This window comes from Gobius niger (genome assembly GCF_951799975.1).
Source record: "Gobius niger genome assembly, chromosome: 10".
Lineage (NCBI taxonomy): Eukaryota > Metazoa > Chordata > Actinopteri > Gobiiformes > Gobiidae > Gobius > Gobius niger.
In genome coordinates this window covers 20,561,448-20,580,016 of record NC_136861.1, presented here as the reverse complement: position 1 = coordinate 20,580,016, position 18,569 = coordinate 20,561,448, and the positions used below count along the sequence as shown (strand labels likewise).

At 40.3% G+C, this 18,569-nt stretch overlaps 1 protein-coding gene across 3 annotated transcripts; it reads left to right on the top strand.

Annotated features, from left to right (window-relative positions):
* The first annotated feature begins 134 nt into the window (after positions 1-134).
* Positions 135-17,797, top strand: prkacaa (protein kinase, cAMP-dependent, catalytic, alpha-a). Of its 3 annotated transcripts, none has more exons than XM_079564284.1 (10): positions 135-912; positions 8,612-8,673; positions 8,935-9,063; positions 9,840-9,938; positions 10,150-10,232; positions 10,314-10,440; positions 12,045-12,140; positions 12,218-12,340; positions 13,354-13,518; positions 15,126-17,797. In XM_079564284.1, the coding sequence occupies exons 1-10, from the start codon at positions 867-869 to the stop codon at positions 15,249-15,251; spliced, it is 1,056 nt and encodes a 351-aa protein (XP_079420410.1). In that variant the 5' UTR covers positions 135-866; the 3' UTR covers positions 15,252-17,797. The 3 variants fall into 3 exon arrangements, with proteins under 3 accessions (XP_079420410.1, XP_079420409.1, XP_079420408.1); XM_079564283.1 differs by lacking the exon at positions 135-912 and adding an exon at positions 2,655-2,933; XM_079564282.1 differs by lacking the exon at positions 135-912 and adding an exon at positions 4,705-5,074.
* The last annotated feature ends 772 nt before the right edge of the window (positions 17,798-18,569 follow it).

The window sequence follows — 18,569 nt, the reverse complement described above, 5'->3', positions numbered from 1 at the left end:
GACATGTTCGGCTGACCTATCGCATCAATGCAAAGCTTGGACGTATTGACTCGTAGCCAATAACAACTCGAGTTATGGCCCGTATGCTTCCAGTATTGGAGTTCTTGTCCAATGGGGGGCGTCTGGAGGCGGGCCTTGAGGATGCATGACTGGAGTTTCCCTGCGGTCTGAAGATTAATGGAAGGGGTCTGTTGATCTCAGGAATCGACTGTCAGATGATCGGTCCCAGGAAAAACACTTAGTTTGACGATTGCATCAGATGCGAATGGAGAAAGCAACATTCGGATTAAACGAAGACGGAAAGGACGGGTGCGTTGGACTGTACTTTTGAATTCCAGGTTTCCACTAAAAGGCCTGTCTGCATTGAGATAGCACCTGGCTAGATCAGGCCAGAATACAACTACGAGCCAGAGGGACGCAGCGAGCTAACGCTAGCCTGCTCGTTAAGAAGACCCTAGGAGGACGGAAATCAGCCCTCAGCAAACCCTCTTCAACCTAATTCTGGACTACAAGCACACAGCGACAGCCAATGCACACATGCGGACATTTTATTAGACCGCGCTTTCCTCAAGCTAGATCTTCGAAGCCTATTTCTGTATTTATTGTTAGCGGTCGTGCTAACTATCAGGCAGGCTAACTAATACCCTCCGTGTTAGCTCAAGACTTCTTTGCTTTGGTGAGATTTCCTGTTCTCGCATAGGATTATTATCACAGCCAGTATTCACTCATTAGTCAATAATGATAGCTGCTAGCTAGTGGCTTGCTGTCAGCTTCTCATCAAGAGGCTACGTTACTTGGCTTTGCAGCATCTCAGACTTGTTAAGGAGTGAAGCCGAGCCCGTGGACCCAGCCACCAGACTGCCATCATGGGCAACACGCCCACCGCAAAGAAGGGCAATGAGATGGAGAGCGGTGAGTAGCCCTCCACCAAGGCTGCAGCTCTGTCATTCATCAGCACACACATGTTTACTGCAAAATACCACACTTGTACGCACTCATGTCCCATTCTCTGCACCCCCTTTATCCTTAAAGAGAAAATAACACAAAAACTTCACAAGCAAATTATTTTACAACATTTGTCTCCATAAACTCCAATCAAAGGGTGTGTTTACTGAAAGTCACTATGTCTAAAGTTGCTCAGTGTCAATACATGTCGAGTGATAACATCTGTTTGATTCACTGGTTTGATTTTCATTGTCACAGTTTGATTTTAAAGTTAGTTTTTTGTCCAAACAGTCACATCATTGTCTTTAAGCAACACTGAATGCCATTGTTGTTGCATGGCATCCAGGGTTGTTTACAAGTTTGTCAACACCTCGCCTCTGATGACACTTTTTTTTTGTTCTTAATTTGTTTATCCTTGTTGCATAAAACTCCAATGTGGCTTCTGAGAGAAGGTTATTCAATTTCCTGGAGACGTCTGTGGAACAGCTCGTGACTCCCCCGAGCGCTCGGAGGTACTAGAGAGGCTGGTACAGTCGGTCTTATTCGACAGTCATAAGTTTCTCTGTCTCTAATGGGCTCAGTTATTTTAATGATTGTGTAAGTGAGTGAAGTAAAGATCTTTTTTTAAACGTGATTACAAGTTTTAACAGGCGTCCAGTGGTCCTACGTGAAGCTTTTGCCCTTCTTCACTTGATATGGATCTAAAGGGTTGAACTGTGGTGCACACTGTGGAGAACGTTTGTCCGTAAGTGAATATAGGGGAGTTGTTGTTATCAGAGAAGGCAAGAGACACCAGGACAGGGTCATATGATGCACACAGGGTGATCCTCTTCAGGCAGAAACTTGGGAGTTGAGGAGTCTCTTGAATATCATGTGATGACCAGCATTTCAAACAAGGATACGTGTATATGTCACCAAGCAGTTGTGTGTACAGGAATGACAGACACTATTTGCTTTAGTAATACTACCCATTTCTCACTTATGTTCTTCTCAAGCTTTAGTGAACTGGTTGGATGTTGTTTAATGCAAAAGAAGACCATTAGTGACAGTGGAGTGTGCAAAGTCTGGGCATGGGTCTGTGAATGAGCGGCAGATACTTGTTGGTGCTGGAGGCTGAGTGTGAAGATTGGGCAGCAGCCGTTGGGTAACCTTAACCTGTCCCTGTGACTTCTGGAGCAACGCCATTGGCTTTAGCTACAGGGGTCAGACAGACTGCAGTGTTCTCTTAAGCCGAACATTTAAAGCAGTTTTGTGAATTACAGTGAGGGAAGTGGTGGAAATGAGTTTGGTCGACTTGGCCATGCCCTAACAGACACATTAATTATAATGCGGGTTAAAGAAGTAAACATTTCAGAAATTAGTCTGACATCATACACTATCAACATAAGGATGGCAACATGCTTTAAATAATATCTTGTGGTTTTACCAAATCTGAGAGACACAGGAGTATTTTTGCACCATATGCAAAACACTATCTGGATATCCTTTATGAATGAGCTGCATGAAAGCCTCTATTGTTGAACTGACCATGTAAACCCTCTTGGTTCTATATTTTTTTTTAATCTAGCCAAATTTTAAGGAAATGCACAACTAATAATGCAACGACTAAAAAACAGGACCTTATTCTGCACATTTGGCCCCAGGCACTTGAAGTGTGTTGCACTTGAGATGTGGCCCACAGGAAGAAGTGAGACCGAACAGCAGCAGGAAGTGAAGAAGCGAGGAAGGCCCAGCCCAGGCTCTGCACACTGCTCTGTGAAAACAATGGTGTCGACAAGCTGACTTTGTTTCTATCTACACACATTTGGACTTTCACTGCTTTGATCATATGGAGATGGTGCTGTGTTGACACTCGACACAGCCTGGCGTCATGGCTGCGATTCACAAGCTGGCAGAGCGACTTTTCAATCGCTCCGGGCCCAGTGCAGGAGACTCGGCTGCAGGGAGAGGAAATGACCAGCCTCACGAGATAGACGCGTGCTGCTCCAGTGAGTTTATGTTTTGACTGACAAAAAGTCTTTTAAGTAATATAGAAATGTGTAGTGGATGATGAGGCAGAAGCTGTAGTTAACTGACTGCGTGGATCTTACTGTTTGTACAGCAGACATTGTTGTCAGTTTCTCAGTTACAGTTCAGTGAAAGGCATTACTCAGGGATAGAAATGCACTATCCCTGAGGAAGTCTATAAGTTGCTGAACAGAGCTACAAACTATTCAACGTAGTTTACTTTGGATAAGCAAACGATAACATTATGCACAAGCACTTGTCACAGTTGTAGTTCGTTATTCTTCGGAAATTTGAAAGCCACTGTTCAAACTCGCTTTTAAAAACTACTCAATGTAGTGGCATCATGCCAGTGTGCTCCTCCCAACATCTATAAATATCTGTGCACTTCAGTCTGGCTGTATGCGCAGCTGGTTTGTGCAGCAGGCCAAGGTTTGTGTTTAGATCACTCATCACTTCCTGTCTTCACTTAAACAGACTTTATGGTAAATCAGCACTCGCCAATGGACATTACAGTACGGATACCAGTCAGCTGAGCCTCAGTCAGCTCAGATGAGTTTAATGTCTTAGAGGGGCTGTTTGAGCCCATATTCATTCTTTTGTAACTGCAAAGCAGCGAGCTACTCTTATGTTGACTTCTTTTCTCTATTAACTATTTAAACAAGCAGTTAAAATGCTGTTGAACTGGAAATAGTGAGTTCCTTCTGGCAACACTATAGATCTAATACTTCAAAGAAGTTTACAGACATGATCTTATTAAAATGAGACCCTGCTTCTAGATATTGTAGTAATATGTAATAAATAAAACCAACCTCAAAGTTTACAGTAACTTAAAGTAATGAACAGGGCAAATGTGAGCAAAGGCGTATGAGATTTTTTTTTTTAATCAGGTGTTTAGACTTTAACTACTGACAATGCGCCACACGATGTCAGTGAGAACGCCTCCTACTTGATTTACCCTGGAAGTCTCAGCGTCCGTGTCCTTGTTAATAGTGGCATCGCTGACCAGTTTCACAAATATATAATAATGAAATAGACATATTATGCTTTATATCTCAGTGACATCTCTTAAGAAAGGTGACTTGGAGTCTATATACAAAACATTATAAAGCTATTTTTGTAATTGTAAAAATGTGCTGAAACGTACAGAATTGTACAGTTAAAATGTTAGGATTTAGTTAAAGATAAGCTTACATGACACGGACCGAAGAACAGATGAAATGCCTGTAGTGAACCTGTGTTGCTCCCTTCACTGAGCTCTTCTGGGGCTCTGTTAAATGGGGCCTGGTGTGTGTGGGACCTGATTTGGCGCCCTCCGCAGTTAAATGTCGGTCATCTCGCCCTAATATAACCCCCCTGTTCCTGCGTCAAAGTGGGCCACCGAGACCCAGGGGAGACATGTGCAATTGATTTTCTTGGGGGGGGGGGATCAATTGAGCCCAGGCAATAGACCGTCCCGCTGGGTGTTTTGCCTTCGAGGAAAAAGTTGCACATGGGTATTGTATCATTTCTTTCCCAAGAGGCTTTAAAAATACATTGTAGGGCATTTTATCAGTACATTTTCTAATTTTGGAAAGTCTGTCTGCCCGTGGCATGGTCCTAGTTTTCCACTACCCTTCTTCTCGCTTGAATAAATATATCAGCCAGTGTTTTACGCCCCTCCCACTAGTGATTATGCCCCTGTTTAAATCAATATATAGTCTGTGTGTGTGTTTGGCATGAGAGGCATTGGCACTGTGTACAGAATAAATATTGATACAAACTAAGCAATGGTCCAATTGATCCGCGGGGCGCGTAACAGAAGCGCTGCTGCTGCCCCCGTACTATGTTTGGACTCTCGCAGGAGGTAGATGCTCTGTGCAAAGGGGACAGTGACGGAGAAGCCTGGCCAAGGACAAGCCCGGGTGTTTTTGAGGCGCGAACGGAGAGCGGCTCGGGTCATGAGTCAGCACCTGTGAGGGGGGAAAAGGCCACGGGACAAGGATCTTCACAGGGCTAATGTGTGACAGGAAGAGCTCCCGAAAGCACGCAGGGAAGAGGGAGTCATCTTCTCGCTCCACTGAGTCAGGGTCTCGCTCCGCAGATGCCACCGCAGCCGTAGAAGTGCCCATAGTCCTCCCAGATGGTAAGGTTTTTTAAGATAAGAGTGCGTTTGAGTGCATCGCAGAGGAATCACTGAAACGAGGACATGGTTAAACTACCTTTTTGAGATGCTATATTTCGGAAATATCGAATTGTGATTTTTCTGATTGGACGTGCAATTAATAATCATGATTTTGGTTCACACTGTGCAAAATTGAAATATGTTTGGTGTTTAAGGTCTCCTAATTCTAATCTCGATTTGGTTGCGATGAATCGTGCAAACCCTAACTACTTATTTGTTGCTCCGTTCTGGAAAACCAAATGAACGCGTCTGTGAAAAGGGGAGTGACCAGTGCTTTTCGTCCCGCGGCGACTTTATCTGAACTTTGGTCTCTGCCCTCCAGCCTGGCTTTCTCCCACTATTGTTGGAGCCGCCGGCCATTGGAGAATTGACAGGAAATCACTGCAGCTATGGGAATTTGGCTTCCAAGTATTTTTAGGTGTTTGAAGTTACAGTAAAAAAGTAGGAAAGATGAATTCATTACAAAGTGGGTGCTGCGCTTTCCCAGAAGTGGAGGATTGCTGGCATATCGACAGCTGACAGTGTTTTATTTAAACCGCCCTCTAGGCTGTTGTTCAGGATTGACCACATGGATGGCACCCAATTCTGAACGCATTAATGCACCGATGTCAATTTGGGCAAAATCTATTGTGATTTTTTTTTTTTGAACATTGATTCAGTTCACAGTGCATATTTGAACATATCCCGGCGCATTCAAAATCTGAGAGAAGACTGAAATATGACCTTGTAAAAAAATACTTTTCAGGAGATTCAAGGTCTAAACTGAATGGCCCCATGAGATTTATAAAGAGAAGCCAAATTGCTTATCGTGACCATTCGAATTTATATTCATTTGGAATAATCTGATGCAATTTTTCAGACTTTCAATGAAGAACAAGGAACTAAATGTTACTTGAATTGAACTGCTGACTTGCCTGTGCCTCATGGATTTTAACTGTTGTACATTGGTCAGAGCCTTCAAGATCTCATTATTTGGCATATCCTGAATCATGGAGTGTTTTAATTAGCCTACTAGTCAAGATGTTTGCATAGGAGTTCATTTGGCTGGAGCGTTCTGGTGTCAGAACGTGCAACAACCTCCCATATTTTTAAAACTAGTGAACTTGGAGCACCCTCGCACCTGTGATTTGTATTTGTAACTACAGAGCCACTTTATTGTCTTCGACGAGCTCACCCTTTAGATGAGGAAGGGCTGATTATCTGCATGTTCCTGTTCCCACTGAGCACATTGATTAGCCCCATAAAGATAAGGCCAGAGTGATGTGACACAGTAGTGGACGTGTTTATGCGTGAGAGAGTGACCAGTGTGAGAAGTATTAGTTGTGTCAACAGCACGTCCCGCCCGACTACTGTGGTCCTGTGTTAAACTGCATGTTTTCATTTATGTGAAAGTAAATCTTGTTGCACTTTGTCCACTAGAAATAATAATGTTTGAGTTGTTGTTTTTTCTTATACTTGAATGTTAATTGGACTTCAAGACACACACACACACACACAATGTTTGTCTGTAGAGCTCAGTGATATGGAAAATATTGTTCTGGCTTGATTTTTGATTTAAAACAATTCTTACTTAAAGAACTAAGTAACTTGTTTTACCTTAATATATCCTTTTCGTAGTCATTCTGGGGGTAATACAAGTGATAATGTGATGATTGGGAGGTCTTTCATCTCCCCCTGGTGTCTCTGCCAGAAAAGAAGCCAACCGGCAAAGCTAACTGTGGGCTAGCGCCATTAAAACAGCATTTACAGTCAAGTTTGAGTGGATTTTTAAAAAAATCTCTATTGTGTTATTGGATGTACAATATCCCTCTCTCGCTTTGTCTTTTCTATCAGCGTAGTATTTACTCTCATGGACAATTTAATGAGAAAAAAAAAAACCTGCAGTGACGCTTATAGCCTCTAGGGGCATGAGATACTTCTTTCTGCTTTGAAACAATCTTCAACTTCCTAATGTAGTTTATACAGACAAAATAGACCTTTTGAATGAACCTCAGCTTACAAAAATTATATATCGCTACTTCAGTGCCTTTTTTATTGCTCCATTGTCCAAATTCTAAATTGACTCTGTGCATAACCTCAAATCATAACAACACCGCCCAAGAAGTGACTTCCTCTTTCGTTCCAGCACACCAAAGTAAAAGCACACTGGTTAGTTCAGCAGGTACTTGCAACATTATAAAAATATAATTAAATACACACATTTGTTTTGTCTGTTAATAGTTTGGCAGAAAGAAAGTTGAACTAATGAACTGCAGAACTAATGAATAAGATGGTGCTTTTATTTTGGTGTGCTGGAATGAAACAGGAAGTCACTTCTTGGGTGGCGTTGTTATGATTTGAAGTTGAGTCAATTAGGTGCTGTTATTGGTTGTGGATTTGTTTATGGAAAGGCTTCATTTCGATTCATTACACAAGCCAGTTCTGTACATAAATTTGCTGCTAATTTCTGTCAAATACATTTAAATAAATACATTATACAAATACATTATTGTGCTTTTGAAGAAAATGTCTGCTCCCTGATGGTACAGTACTTAAATAAACGTTCATTTGAATGTAGTAAATACTGTAATAAATGTAATAATATCTAAAATGATTTAGTAGTCTGTTAGCAAGATGTATGAAAGTCGGGAAAATGTGTTGCACTTACTAGGACAACAAGCAAAAAGATAAACTGCTCCTTAAAGCACACTTAAAACTCATATAGACTAGACAAGTTTGAACTATGCTAATGCCACTTTGATAGATACTTTCTGGGTATGGATACTTGAATGATACTTTTCTCAGCACCTAATGTTGTGTATTCATGTACTTAAAACAGAATTAAAACGTTCACAAATTGTTTAAAAGCCTACCTGTACTGTGGGCTTTTAAGGGCTTGCTTCTTGGGATTTGTTTTTTGTTCTGTTCATTCATCTACCCTTAAAATATTCTTTGGCCCGATGCTCAAAGGCATCCCAATTGTGCTCTTAGTGCAGCCATTGCTATAAATCATAATAAACATGATGATGCGACGGCTTTAGCTCTGACCAAACAGCCTCTCTGCAACTGGGACAATCCGTTGCGGGGACATCACATGAGCGGCCTACGTCTGTGCTGTTACATGGTCTAATTAAGGTTACGTGTCATGCAGGAGATGTACGGATGGTTAAGGAGCGATGTTATGCAAAACTAATCATAAAACCCATTAACATTATTTTATTAAGTATCTCTATTTCTATACTACACAACACAACACAATCAGCAATCGGAGACGGAACTATAAGATAATACAAATTAAATGTTCATTCCCCTGGAGTCTCCAACCTGATTTTTCCCATGAGCTACTTTTCCCAAATTTAAACAGGGCGAGCAGTGACCCAGTTAAAACAAATTAACTTTACACATTTCTCCTACACATTTTATACATATGATGAAAAAAACTCTGCATTTCCTCGGATGAATTATGAAGGGACTGCTTCTAGTTTTCACCTGAAATTGTGTTCTTTGTTGTTTTTACAGTGAAGGAGTTTCTTGCCAAAGCCAAAGAGGATTTCCTTAAAAAATGGGAGAATCCAGCCCAGGTAAGGCTGAAATGCTATTTTGTCACAGTCCTATGATAAATAATTGTTTTGTCCATTAGAATTGGATTGCCTCAATATATTAATATAGCCAGTGTGCCATCTGCTGGTGTACACATGAACTGCAAGCACACTGTTTTGACATAATTCAGCAAAGATGTTCTGTAGTGTAGACAAAATGTATTGCAGAAGTGGTTATCAACGAAAAGTCTGCTATTTTTATGTCTTTAAGTCCTAATGTGTTTTCTTCTTTCTGCCCTGCAGCAAACTGCAGCGTTGGACCACTTTGAGCGCCTGAAGACCTTAGGCACAGGGTCGTTTGGTCGAGTCATGCTGGTTAAACACAAAGAATCGGGCCAGCATTTTGCAATGAAAATACTTGACAAACAGAAGGTAAAGTAAGAGGAAAACCTTTTTTTTCTAGCGCAAAGTGTGGCGGCTGCATACATTTTGGAAACGATATCAAAGACTATTGAAAGTAGGGTTGTTCCGATACAGACGCTGGAATCACATTTTTTCCTTTTCACTGCTGCAATATCACACTGTCTTTTTCAGAATAAGGAATCATAAATACAAGCCCTGCAGTTTACTCCATCTTGGTTAGTTCTTTTGTTTGCTTCAAGAGCAGAGCAAATACAGCCTTTTTGCATACCACCTATATTTACACTTATATTACTCAAATTGCCAATTTGACTGATGGCGATTAATCTATTGTGTGGTAAAAGTCAACACGTCCTGGTCAACTTAAAAGGTCGGGTATGTAGAATACACATTTACTGTTTTAGAATGGCACAACGAAAATAAAGACAGGCTGTCATGTATTTAGCATTCTTGCTGACTAGTTTTCGCCATAGCATCTGGCAACCCTAAGCGTGTCTCTCTGTGGGATTTCTAATTAGACAGTTGTCAGTGTTTATGAAAAGAAGAAAAACAGTACACACAAACAACTTTGACATCAAGTAAAATGTTTTGAATTCATGTCTGGTGAAACGGGTAAATCAATTCCTACATACTCTTTGTCTGAGATGTGTTTTGACCTCTACTGCGACTGCACAAGACTTGGCTCAGAAGATTAAACAAGTCTTTTATAAATGAACAAGCAGGAAATAATTATGTAATGTGAAATATCTGCCTCAAAGTAAAATGTCGTCCATAACGGGCTGTTGCAGGTCGTGAAGCTGAAGCAGATAGAGCACACGCTGAATGAGAAACGCATCCTTCAGGCCGTCAGCTTTCCTTTCCTGGTCCGACTCGAGCACTCGTTTAAGGTTTGTGCAAATAAATGCAATTATTCATGTAGTTTATCCACAATGAATCGTTACTTTAGTACATACTGGCAGTGTATGGGCACATTTCCTTCACATTCTGATGTTATTATTAGGGACGGTCATCACAGAACCAGTCTTAAATGCATGAATGTCTAAGTGTGAGCCCTGCATGGCCATTGCCCACAATGAATATGCGCTCTTCTCTCAACAGGACAACAGTAATCTATACATGATAATGGAGTATGTCCCTGGAGGTGAAATGTTCTCACACTTGCGGAGAATTGGTAGATTCAGGTAAGGTTATTCTTGTTAAATACCCTTATTTATCTCCTAATTGCTCTAGATGTGCTTTCAAATGCTAAATATTCTTTGCAGTGAACCCCACGCCCGCTTCTACGCAGCCCAGATTGTACTGACCTTTGAATACCTTCACTCACTGGATCTCATTTATCGGGATCTGAAGCCAGAGAACTTGCTTATTGACCAGCAAGGTTATATCCAGGTAAGAGGTCTTCCCCAAGCATTGTAATCTAAATCTTAAAGAGCCTTACTCTGGACTCTAGCCATGTTACGTTACAGTATGTTCTCTTCAAAAACATCTGGAGTGGTGTTTTGCTCCAATTGCCATGTTTCCTACATACAGTGTAGGCTGTATACACGCAATAGTCACGTGACCTCCGAGTGGATCCTCAGGAGGCGCTGCTCTTCCTGTCTCCGTTATTTCCCTATGAGTTAGTGGCAACATCTTGTCTGGAAAAATAAATAGCTCTAGATTACATGGCAGGCAGTGAGTTACTGGTAGACAGTCACTTGCATCATGTTAAAAACATTGCATCAGGAGCAAAGAATTCACCGGAGGAAACATCCTTATGCTAACGGCTAACACCAAATTAAAATTAAAATGGCAACAAGATTTTGAAAGAGCTGCTCAAAAAAGAATCGGCCTGTCTTTATTATTATTATTTATTAAGTACTTTTAGTTTAATTTTTGTAGTGATTTTTTTTTTTTTTTTAGAGCCATTAACTCTGAGAAAAAAAAATCCTACCTCAATACACAGACGTTTCCTGCAGTCAAGAATTTACATCTAACGTAATGTCAGTGATGTTTTCTTGAGCTATTCGTTGATTTGTGCAAGACATTGTTAATCCTTATTTGGAAAATAGCGAGAGAGGAAGCACTGCGGCATCTGGAGATCGCACTCGGAAGTCATGTGTCGTTTGTGTGCATAGAGCCCCTTAAAGAGATATTTCAGGATTTTTGACATAGGGCCTCATTTCCTAGTTATCCAGAGTGTTAGTGATTTCTGGAGATATAAATTTTTTTTTAATTCATGCAGTCCTTATTTTTGAAAAGTTTAGTTGTGCTAGGCTAGTGCTAGGCTAGCGCATGTCATGGTAACTAGTAGCCTGCATTAAAAACTTTAAAATCAATTCAAAATTACCGTGCTGCAGTAACGTAGCAGATCATTCTGCCGCTGCATAGCTTACAACCAGGAAGCTGATGCTGCTCAAATATAAGTTATTTTAAATGTAAAATGGCTGTAGTCAACACAGACATTTATATCAGTAGTCTGGTGTTATAAGCGATTTGCCTCAGGTGCACTGTGCTTGGTGACTGTTTTTAATGCAGGCTACTAGTTACATACGCTAGCCTAGCACTTGCCTAGCACCACTCTTCAAATGCTGCATGACTTAAAATATATATATATATGTGTATGTATGTATGTATGTATGTATGTATATATATATATATATATATATATATGTATATATGTATGTATATATGTATATATATGTATATATATATATGTATATATATATGTATATATGTATATATATATATATATATGTATATATGTATATATATATTTGTATATATATATATATATATATATATTATATATTTGTATATATACACACATGTGTGTGTGTATATATGTGAGTCTGTGAGTGAAATGAGGCCCTATGTCAAAAATCCGGAAATAGCCCTTGAAGTCTGCCTCTTGCACACTCAAACTGCCAGCCCACACTTCAATATATGTTGCTTTATAGTTCCTGGTTTTGGTCGTATCATTAGACCTCTAATGCCACTGCACTGTTTCATAGGTAACAGATTTTGGATTTGCAAAAAGAGTGAAAGGCAGAACCTGGACACTTTGTGGGACGCCAGAATACTTGGCCCCAGAGATCATCTTGAGTAAAGTAAGTTGGGCGACACCACCCCCTTTATGTTGTCTTCCTTATACAATATGTTTGACTATTATCTTTGTTTGTTGTAGGGTTACAATAAAGCTGTGGACTGGTGGGCTCTGGGAGTGCTCATCTATGAAATGGCAGCTGGTTATCCTCCTTTCTTTGCAGACCAGCCCATTCAGATTTATGAGAAGATTGTATCGGGAAAGGTGAGGCCAAATTATATTCATGTCATCACCTAATACGCAGATTAGGAATTCAATAGTGAGGTAAATTTCGCAAAAGTATCCCTTATCGTGACAGCCGTTTAAACGATAAGATATATTATGGACCAAGTGAAAATTCAGATCCCCATGCAAGTAAAATGGGCAAATGCCTAACCGGATGTTGTAGGTATAATTTGGCTCAAAGTGCCTTCAAAACTGCAGCTCTCAGGGAAGAATTCTGTGTCTGAAGTTGTCAGGCCGATCCAACAGACAAGCTCTTGTGGCAGACATTTAAGTATCTTCACTAAATGTTGGTACAAATTAGAATCACATCAGCACAGCCTGTGCATAGCTATTCTTTGTGGAACTTAATATTAACCAGGTGGAGCTGACCGCTTTGACATCAGTGGACAAATCCTCATTAGTTGTCTCTGCTTCTGGCACTACTGGCTCAGATCTCTGCCCCTTGTTGCTGCACCGATTCACCGATTGGATGTTACATTAAATTGTGGTGGAATTTCGCTCATGCGCATCAAAGGCAATGAGAGATCAGAGTTCAAGCGACTGCAATGAATGGATATCATTAATACTGTCACTAGAACTGAAGATGTCCTATAATGATTGCAGTTTTCTCTCAACATTAAAAGACAAATTCTGTTCATACCAGTGCAGCGAGTGTCCAGACTAGAGCTGAACGATATGGACAAAGGTTTATATCTCGATATTCATGCCAGATATCTCGATACGATATAACTATGGGTTAGGTAAAAAACAATCATTTTTCAGAAAACTAAAAACTAATAATAAAAAAAAAAATCTATATCATTTACATCTTGCTTTTATCTATTTGAATGTTTTGAATGTTCATATCCCGATATCAATACGATAACGATATATTGTTGCTCATACGATATTGATATCTTGAATGTTCATATCTCGACATCGATATGATAATGATATATCTTTCAGCCCTAATTCAAACAGACAACACTCAACTTCCTATTGCTTTATCGCAGGTTCGTTTCCCGTCCCACTTCAGCTCAGACCTAAAGGACCTGCTGAGAAACCTGCTCCAGGTGGACCTGACCAAGCGCTTTGGAAACCTCAGGAACGGAGTGAACGATATCAAGGGCCACAAGTGGTTTGCCACCACTGATTGGATTGCCATCTACCAGAGGAAGGTGAGATGGCTGCCGCTGCTGCGTCGATGATTTTACACTACATATGTTTCCGTTTTCTTAATATAACCAGAAAAAATAAACAAGAGGCTTTGTTGACACAGACTTACACCAATGTGTTGCATCCTCACTCCTCTCCCAGTGGCGGCACCTGCTTTACGCACATGCTTTGACCATCAAACGCTCTGTGACTGAATTGCATTGACCGGTGGTTGACAAAAATATGCCCGTATTTAATGAGAATGAGGGGGAACAGGAGTAAAAGAAACATGTGCCACACAGCCAGCGATCAGGGCAGACTTCATGCACAGACATCGTGCATGAAGTCTCTCCATTCATTCATCCGACAAAACGTAAAACAATCATCAGTCTCCAACAGAAAGTTAGGAGCCGGTCACAGCGGAGAAAGAAAGAGAGAGAAAGGAGGAAGGAAGGCACAGAAAGAGAGAGAGAGGGGAAAGACGCGTCTCCGCCAATACATCTGCGTCTATAAATAAAAAATACGTTTCCATTGCAATTGATCACCGACTCGATTCAGCACCGCACTGGTCACAAACCGCTCTGTGGGGATGACAGGAAAGGACACAGTTTTTGGAGCAGAGCGCACAATGTAACACTTTGCTCAGAGACAGATGAGCAGGGTGGTAGGGTGGGCTACCTGTGGTGCCGCATATGTAATCTATGTATGAACATGCCATTCCTCATTTAACTCCCAGAAGTCAGTCAGAGTTTGAACTACTGGAGGTGTTGAGAATCTATTCACCTTATTCCGTCCTGCCCACTTTTGCCTCTTTTTGCTTTGTCTCAGCACTTCCGTTGTCCTGACACTTCCGGTCGAGCGCGAAGCCCGTTCATTTAAACAGAGAACAAGGGAAAATATTCTCCGCTCAAATCTGATGTTTAGTCGATTGATTTGTGTAAAATCTCCAATGTTCATTTGCACCAACAAGTCAACTCTTCACCGTTTCTCTGCGCGGCCGAAAAATGGCTTTGTCTTTGTGTAGTAACTGATTGCAGGCACAATTCATGGCGGCGCCCACGCGAACTTCCGGAATAAGGTGAATAAGGTGAATAAGGTGAATAAGGTGAATAAGGTGAATAAGGTGAATAAGGTAAATAAGGTATAAGCGTCTTTCCATAGGAGTGGTACAGGCTGGGACTGAGCAATTTTGGGGGTGTTTCCAATCAGTTCCTTGACTAGTTTGAACTCTTCTGCTCCCAATGTTCATTACAAAACTGATTTGATCCATAGGCTCTGGCAACCCTAGATGTAGGGCTTTGTATGCTTCCTGATAATTGGCTTGTAAAATGTAAACAAACAACTTTAACATCACGTAGAATTTTTGTTTTGTGGATAAATCAATGTTGCAATTGTTCTAGATAGATAGATAGATAGATAGATAGATAGATAGATAGATAGATAGATAGATAGATAGATAGATAGATAGATAGATAGATAGATAGATAGATAGATAGATAGATAGATAGATAGTTTAATCAATAATAAATTAAATGGTAGAATGCTTGGAGTAAAAACATGTTTATGTGCGTTTCTCCGTGCTGTTCCTTGGGTGGGAAATTCATTTTGCTTTTTTGTTTGTTTGTTTTAGGTGGAAGCTCCCTTTATCCCCAAGTGCAAAGGCCCCGGCGACACAAGCAACTTTGATGACTACGATGAAGAGGAAATCCGTGTCTCCATCACAGAAAAATGCGCAAAGGAGTTTGCTGAGTTCTAGGTCCAAACCATGAGCAGTGGAGATCTAAAAAGAAAGACACAGGGCTTGAGAGAGAGTACAGGGGTGTGAAGTGCTAGCGTGGACTGCTAACTTGCTTATTTGTAATGACGACAACAATGTAAACCTCCCCTGGTGGAAAGGTAGGCTAAGTGCAGAAAGATCCAACAGAACCAGCAGTGTTGCCTTTTCTAATTGTTTCACAACTGTTACCTATTCATTTTATTTATCCCTCTTGTATTTGTGGTGGGGGCTTCAGGACGACAGGCGTAGTGGGCTCGTGGCTGTTCAGTAATGCTTCTATCTCTCTGATGGCTTAATGACATGTATTGAGTTTTTTCGCAGGTTGCGGCTTTGATTTTTGTATTAAGGTACTGGATCTGCTGCGCTGCTGTGCTTGTGAACGGGCTCCTCCTCTTAAAAAAAAACAAAAACATGTTGACGTGGGCTTTTTCACTAGTTACTCCTTTCTCCCCCAAACTCCTCCATCCTCAATCTGTCCAAGCAATACAAAGTCCAACAGATGTGCCTATCGCAATGCCACCTCGTTGGAAAAGCGTGTGGGTAATGATTCGGTGCAGCGGAGTCGAGCATCGGCCTGTGGGTCCCGTTTAACCGAGGACGTGCACCTGCCTTTATCTGCGCCACGTGGCATGATTATTGGGTAGATGACATGCTTTACTGCTTACTATGGAAGCAGTGTTGGCGACGATCTATCTCAGTTCATTTTGAATAGGTCTTAATCTTTTGGGGGATTTTAAGGCGATGGAGAGGTCTGCGTTTAAGTCTCTTTGCTGAGTTTATTTGACATTTAAAAACCCTAATGGTGATCATTTTGTCCTTTTGGTGACTCGTGTGTTATTTAGTGCTCAAGGGTTGGGTCATCCTAAAGGCAATGGCTGTGATTTTGCTGCCATGATATTGTGCTCACACTCCTGATGATTGTTTATTTATCATAGCACATTTATATGTATATTGAAATATATAAATATATATATATATGATAGAGTACATAAAATTAACCATCTATCTTTCTCAGCTTTGTCTGATGGCTGTGAAATCCAATTATTATAATAAATGAAAAATCTGTTATAAAATTCTGCCAAATTTGCGAAATGAGAGCAGTTTTCTGTGTGGACAATTTTAATACATAAAAAGTAGCAAAATGTTTCGACAAAATGTATGTTATTTTTGTAAAATATTACTTAAAGAAATATTAGAGCATTTTGCTTTATTGTGCTGAGGTACCTGGGATTATGAATCACATGCTTAACGATCATGTTGAAGATATCTTTGACTCTTGGTCATTTCCCAAAAGATGGCAACAATTTTCTGATTGTCTCAAAGATTTCTTTATTATTTTCCTTTTTTTGTAAATATCTCATGCAACACATTCAGATTTGCTGCCCAACCAAATGGTTTGAATTGACTTCGTCTTATGAATTGTTAAATTTAAACTGACCTTTAATGTTCCCCTTTTGACACGTTGATTTTTAGTGAATGCAAGACAATCGCAGACCAAATCTTGAGGCTGGTTTGTTGACTGAAATGTTTCTATGAAGGATGTTGTTTGCTTTGGTCCCCCCCCTCCTCCCCTAATTGGCCCTAGGTGCTATGCTTTGTCCATTTCATCTTAATGTTTTCGTCAGTTGTTTGGTGTGCATCGATCCTAGTCGTAATGTATTGTAAACATGAGATTTGAGAATGTTTTTGGATTCTAAAGGATTTCACGGGGATGGGTGCAACTTGTACTTTGTTGGTCTCTCGATGTAACCAAGGTCAATGCCGGGATACTTTACTCTGAATGTCTTAAATTGTCTGCGGATTTTTAGTGCTATTTGAATCATCCCTCTGAAAATTTTAACAACCCAAACGAACAGCAAGCAGGACTCTGTTTCCACAGCACGCATTGGCAGCGCAGCGTAACCTTCGATTTGTCGGAGCGTCGCGTGAAATAGTGGATTGCCATCAACTCGTGTGGTCATTTGCAAACAGTAAAGCACATGTTACAATGTTCATTTATTTGAAAATCAATCACAAAGAAGAGCACATGTCTGTTTTTTTTTGTTTTGGCAAATGATTCAGCTTCAGTTGGTGTCATTGAGCCTTGATCCACTTGAGACATTGTAAACGTGTCTATTGAAAACAAATCTGTAAATTGTCCTCAGTTTGAACACTATCAGCTGCTCTGTGCTTGTCTCGGGGTTTCTCCTCTTCTTCTTATTTTTTTTTTTTTTGCCTTCTTCAATCATGTTTTCACACACTGTCCATTAAAAACATCACACTTTTTACATCTGAAATGTTTTGTGTTTATATTTTCTAATTGTATTTTCAGAAAAAGGACAAAAATCTGCAAAAACAACTTTAATCCTTTTCCTCATGACCTGGGTACAGTGATTGTGCAGTAACTAATTGTACCTTTTGGGAAACCATACTGTATATCCTTGCCTTTGACAGTCTTAACTATCTTACCCTCTGGAGAACTTGACATTATCCTTAGAACACAATGAGTATGTTAAAAATATAAAGTAATATTTTGCAAATTGTATCATTCCAATAAAGTTTTACTTGTTAAAGACTAATATGTCTCAAATGATATACACGAGTTATCGCCGCAAAGTCACTTCGCTCCATTAGAAGTTGAATAGTAAGTTATAGATGTTTATGTATTTGCTTTTAAAGAGATTTCAAGGGGACGAATGCCCAGGTTTAGTTAATAATGCAGAGTTCACTGGGTCACCCGGATCAATTACTCGCTCCAAACCTCCCCCTGCAGGTCACTTTGCAAAATTACAACTATGCGTGTTTACTTCATGTTTCTATTGTTTTCTTTTTTTTCCTCCTTCTTTTTGTCAATTGCCCTTAATCACTTACTGTTAACTTCTCGTGCTGAGAAATCAAATTAAACCAGTTTTTACTTGTGTAGGCAATGGAATTAACCTCTTAACGCCCGCCTTAACCAAGTAGATTTTCTCCAGTTTGACTCTACCCAAATCTAAAAGCTTCTTGGGAGGAAAAAGCGACAACAACAAAAGAGCAAGAAAAACAGAATTAAAAAAAAATGACTAAAAAGTGACAATCTTAACAAAAACAAGACAAAATGCATCAGAAAGCAAAAAAACAAAACAAAACAAAATGCGACAATAACGCAACATAAAAACTCACGATCAGTTTTGTTGGTCTTAGCTTTCAAATGAGGCGTTCTCCAGTTCCGTAAACTGGAGAAAATGCACTCGGTTAACGCGGGGGTTACGTGGTTCAGATATGGCCGAGCCGATCCTTTATCAAATGACCTGTGCGCCATTTAACAACCCGGCGCGC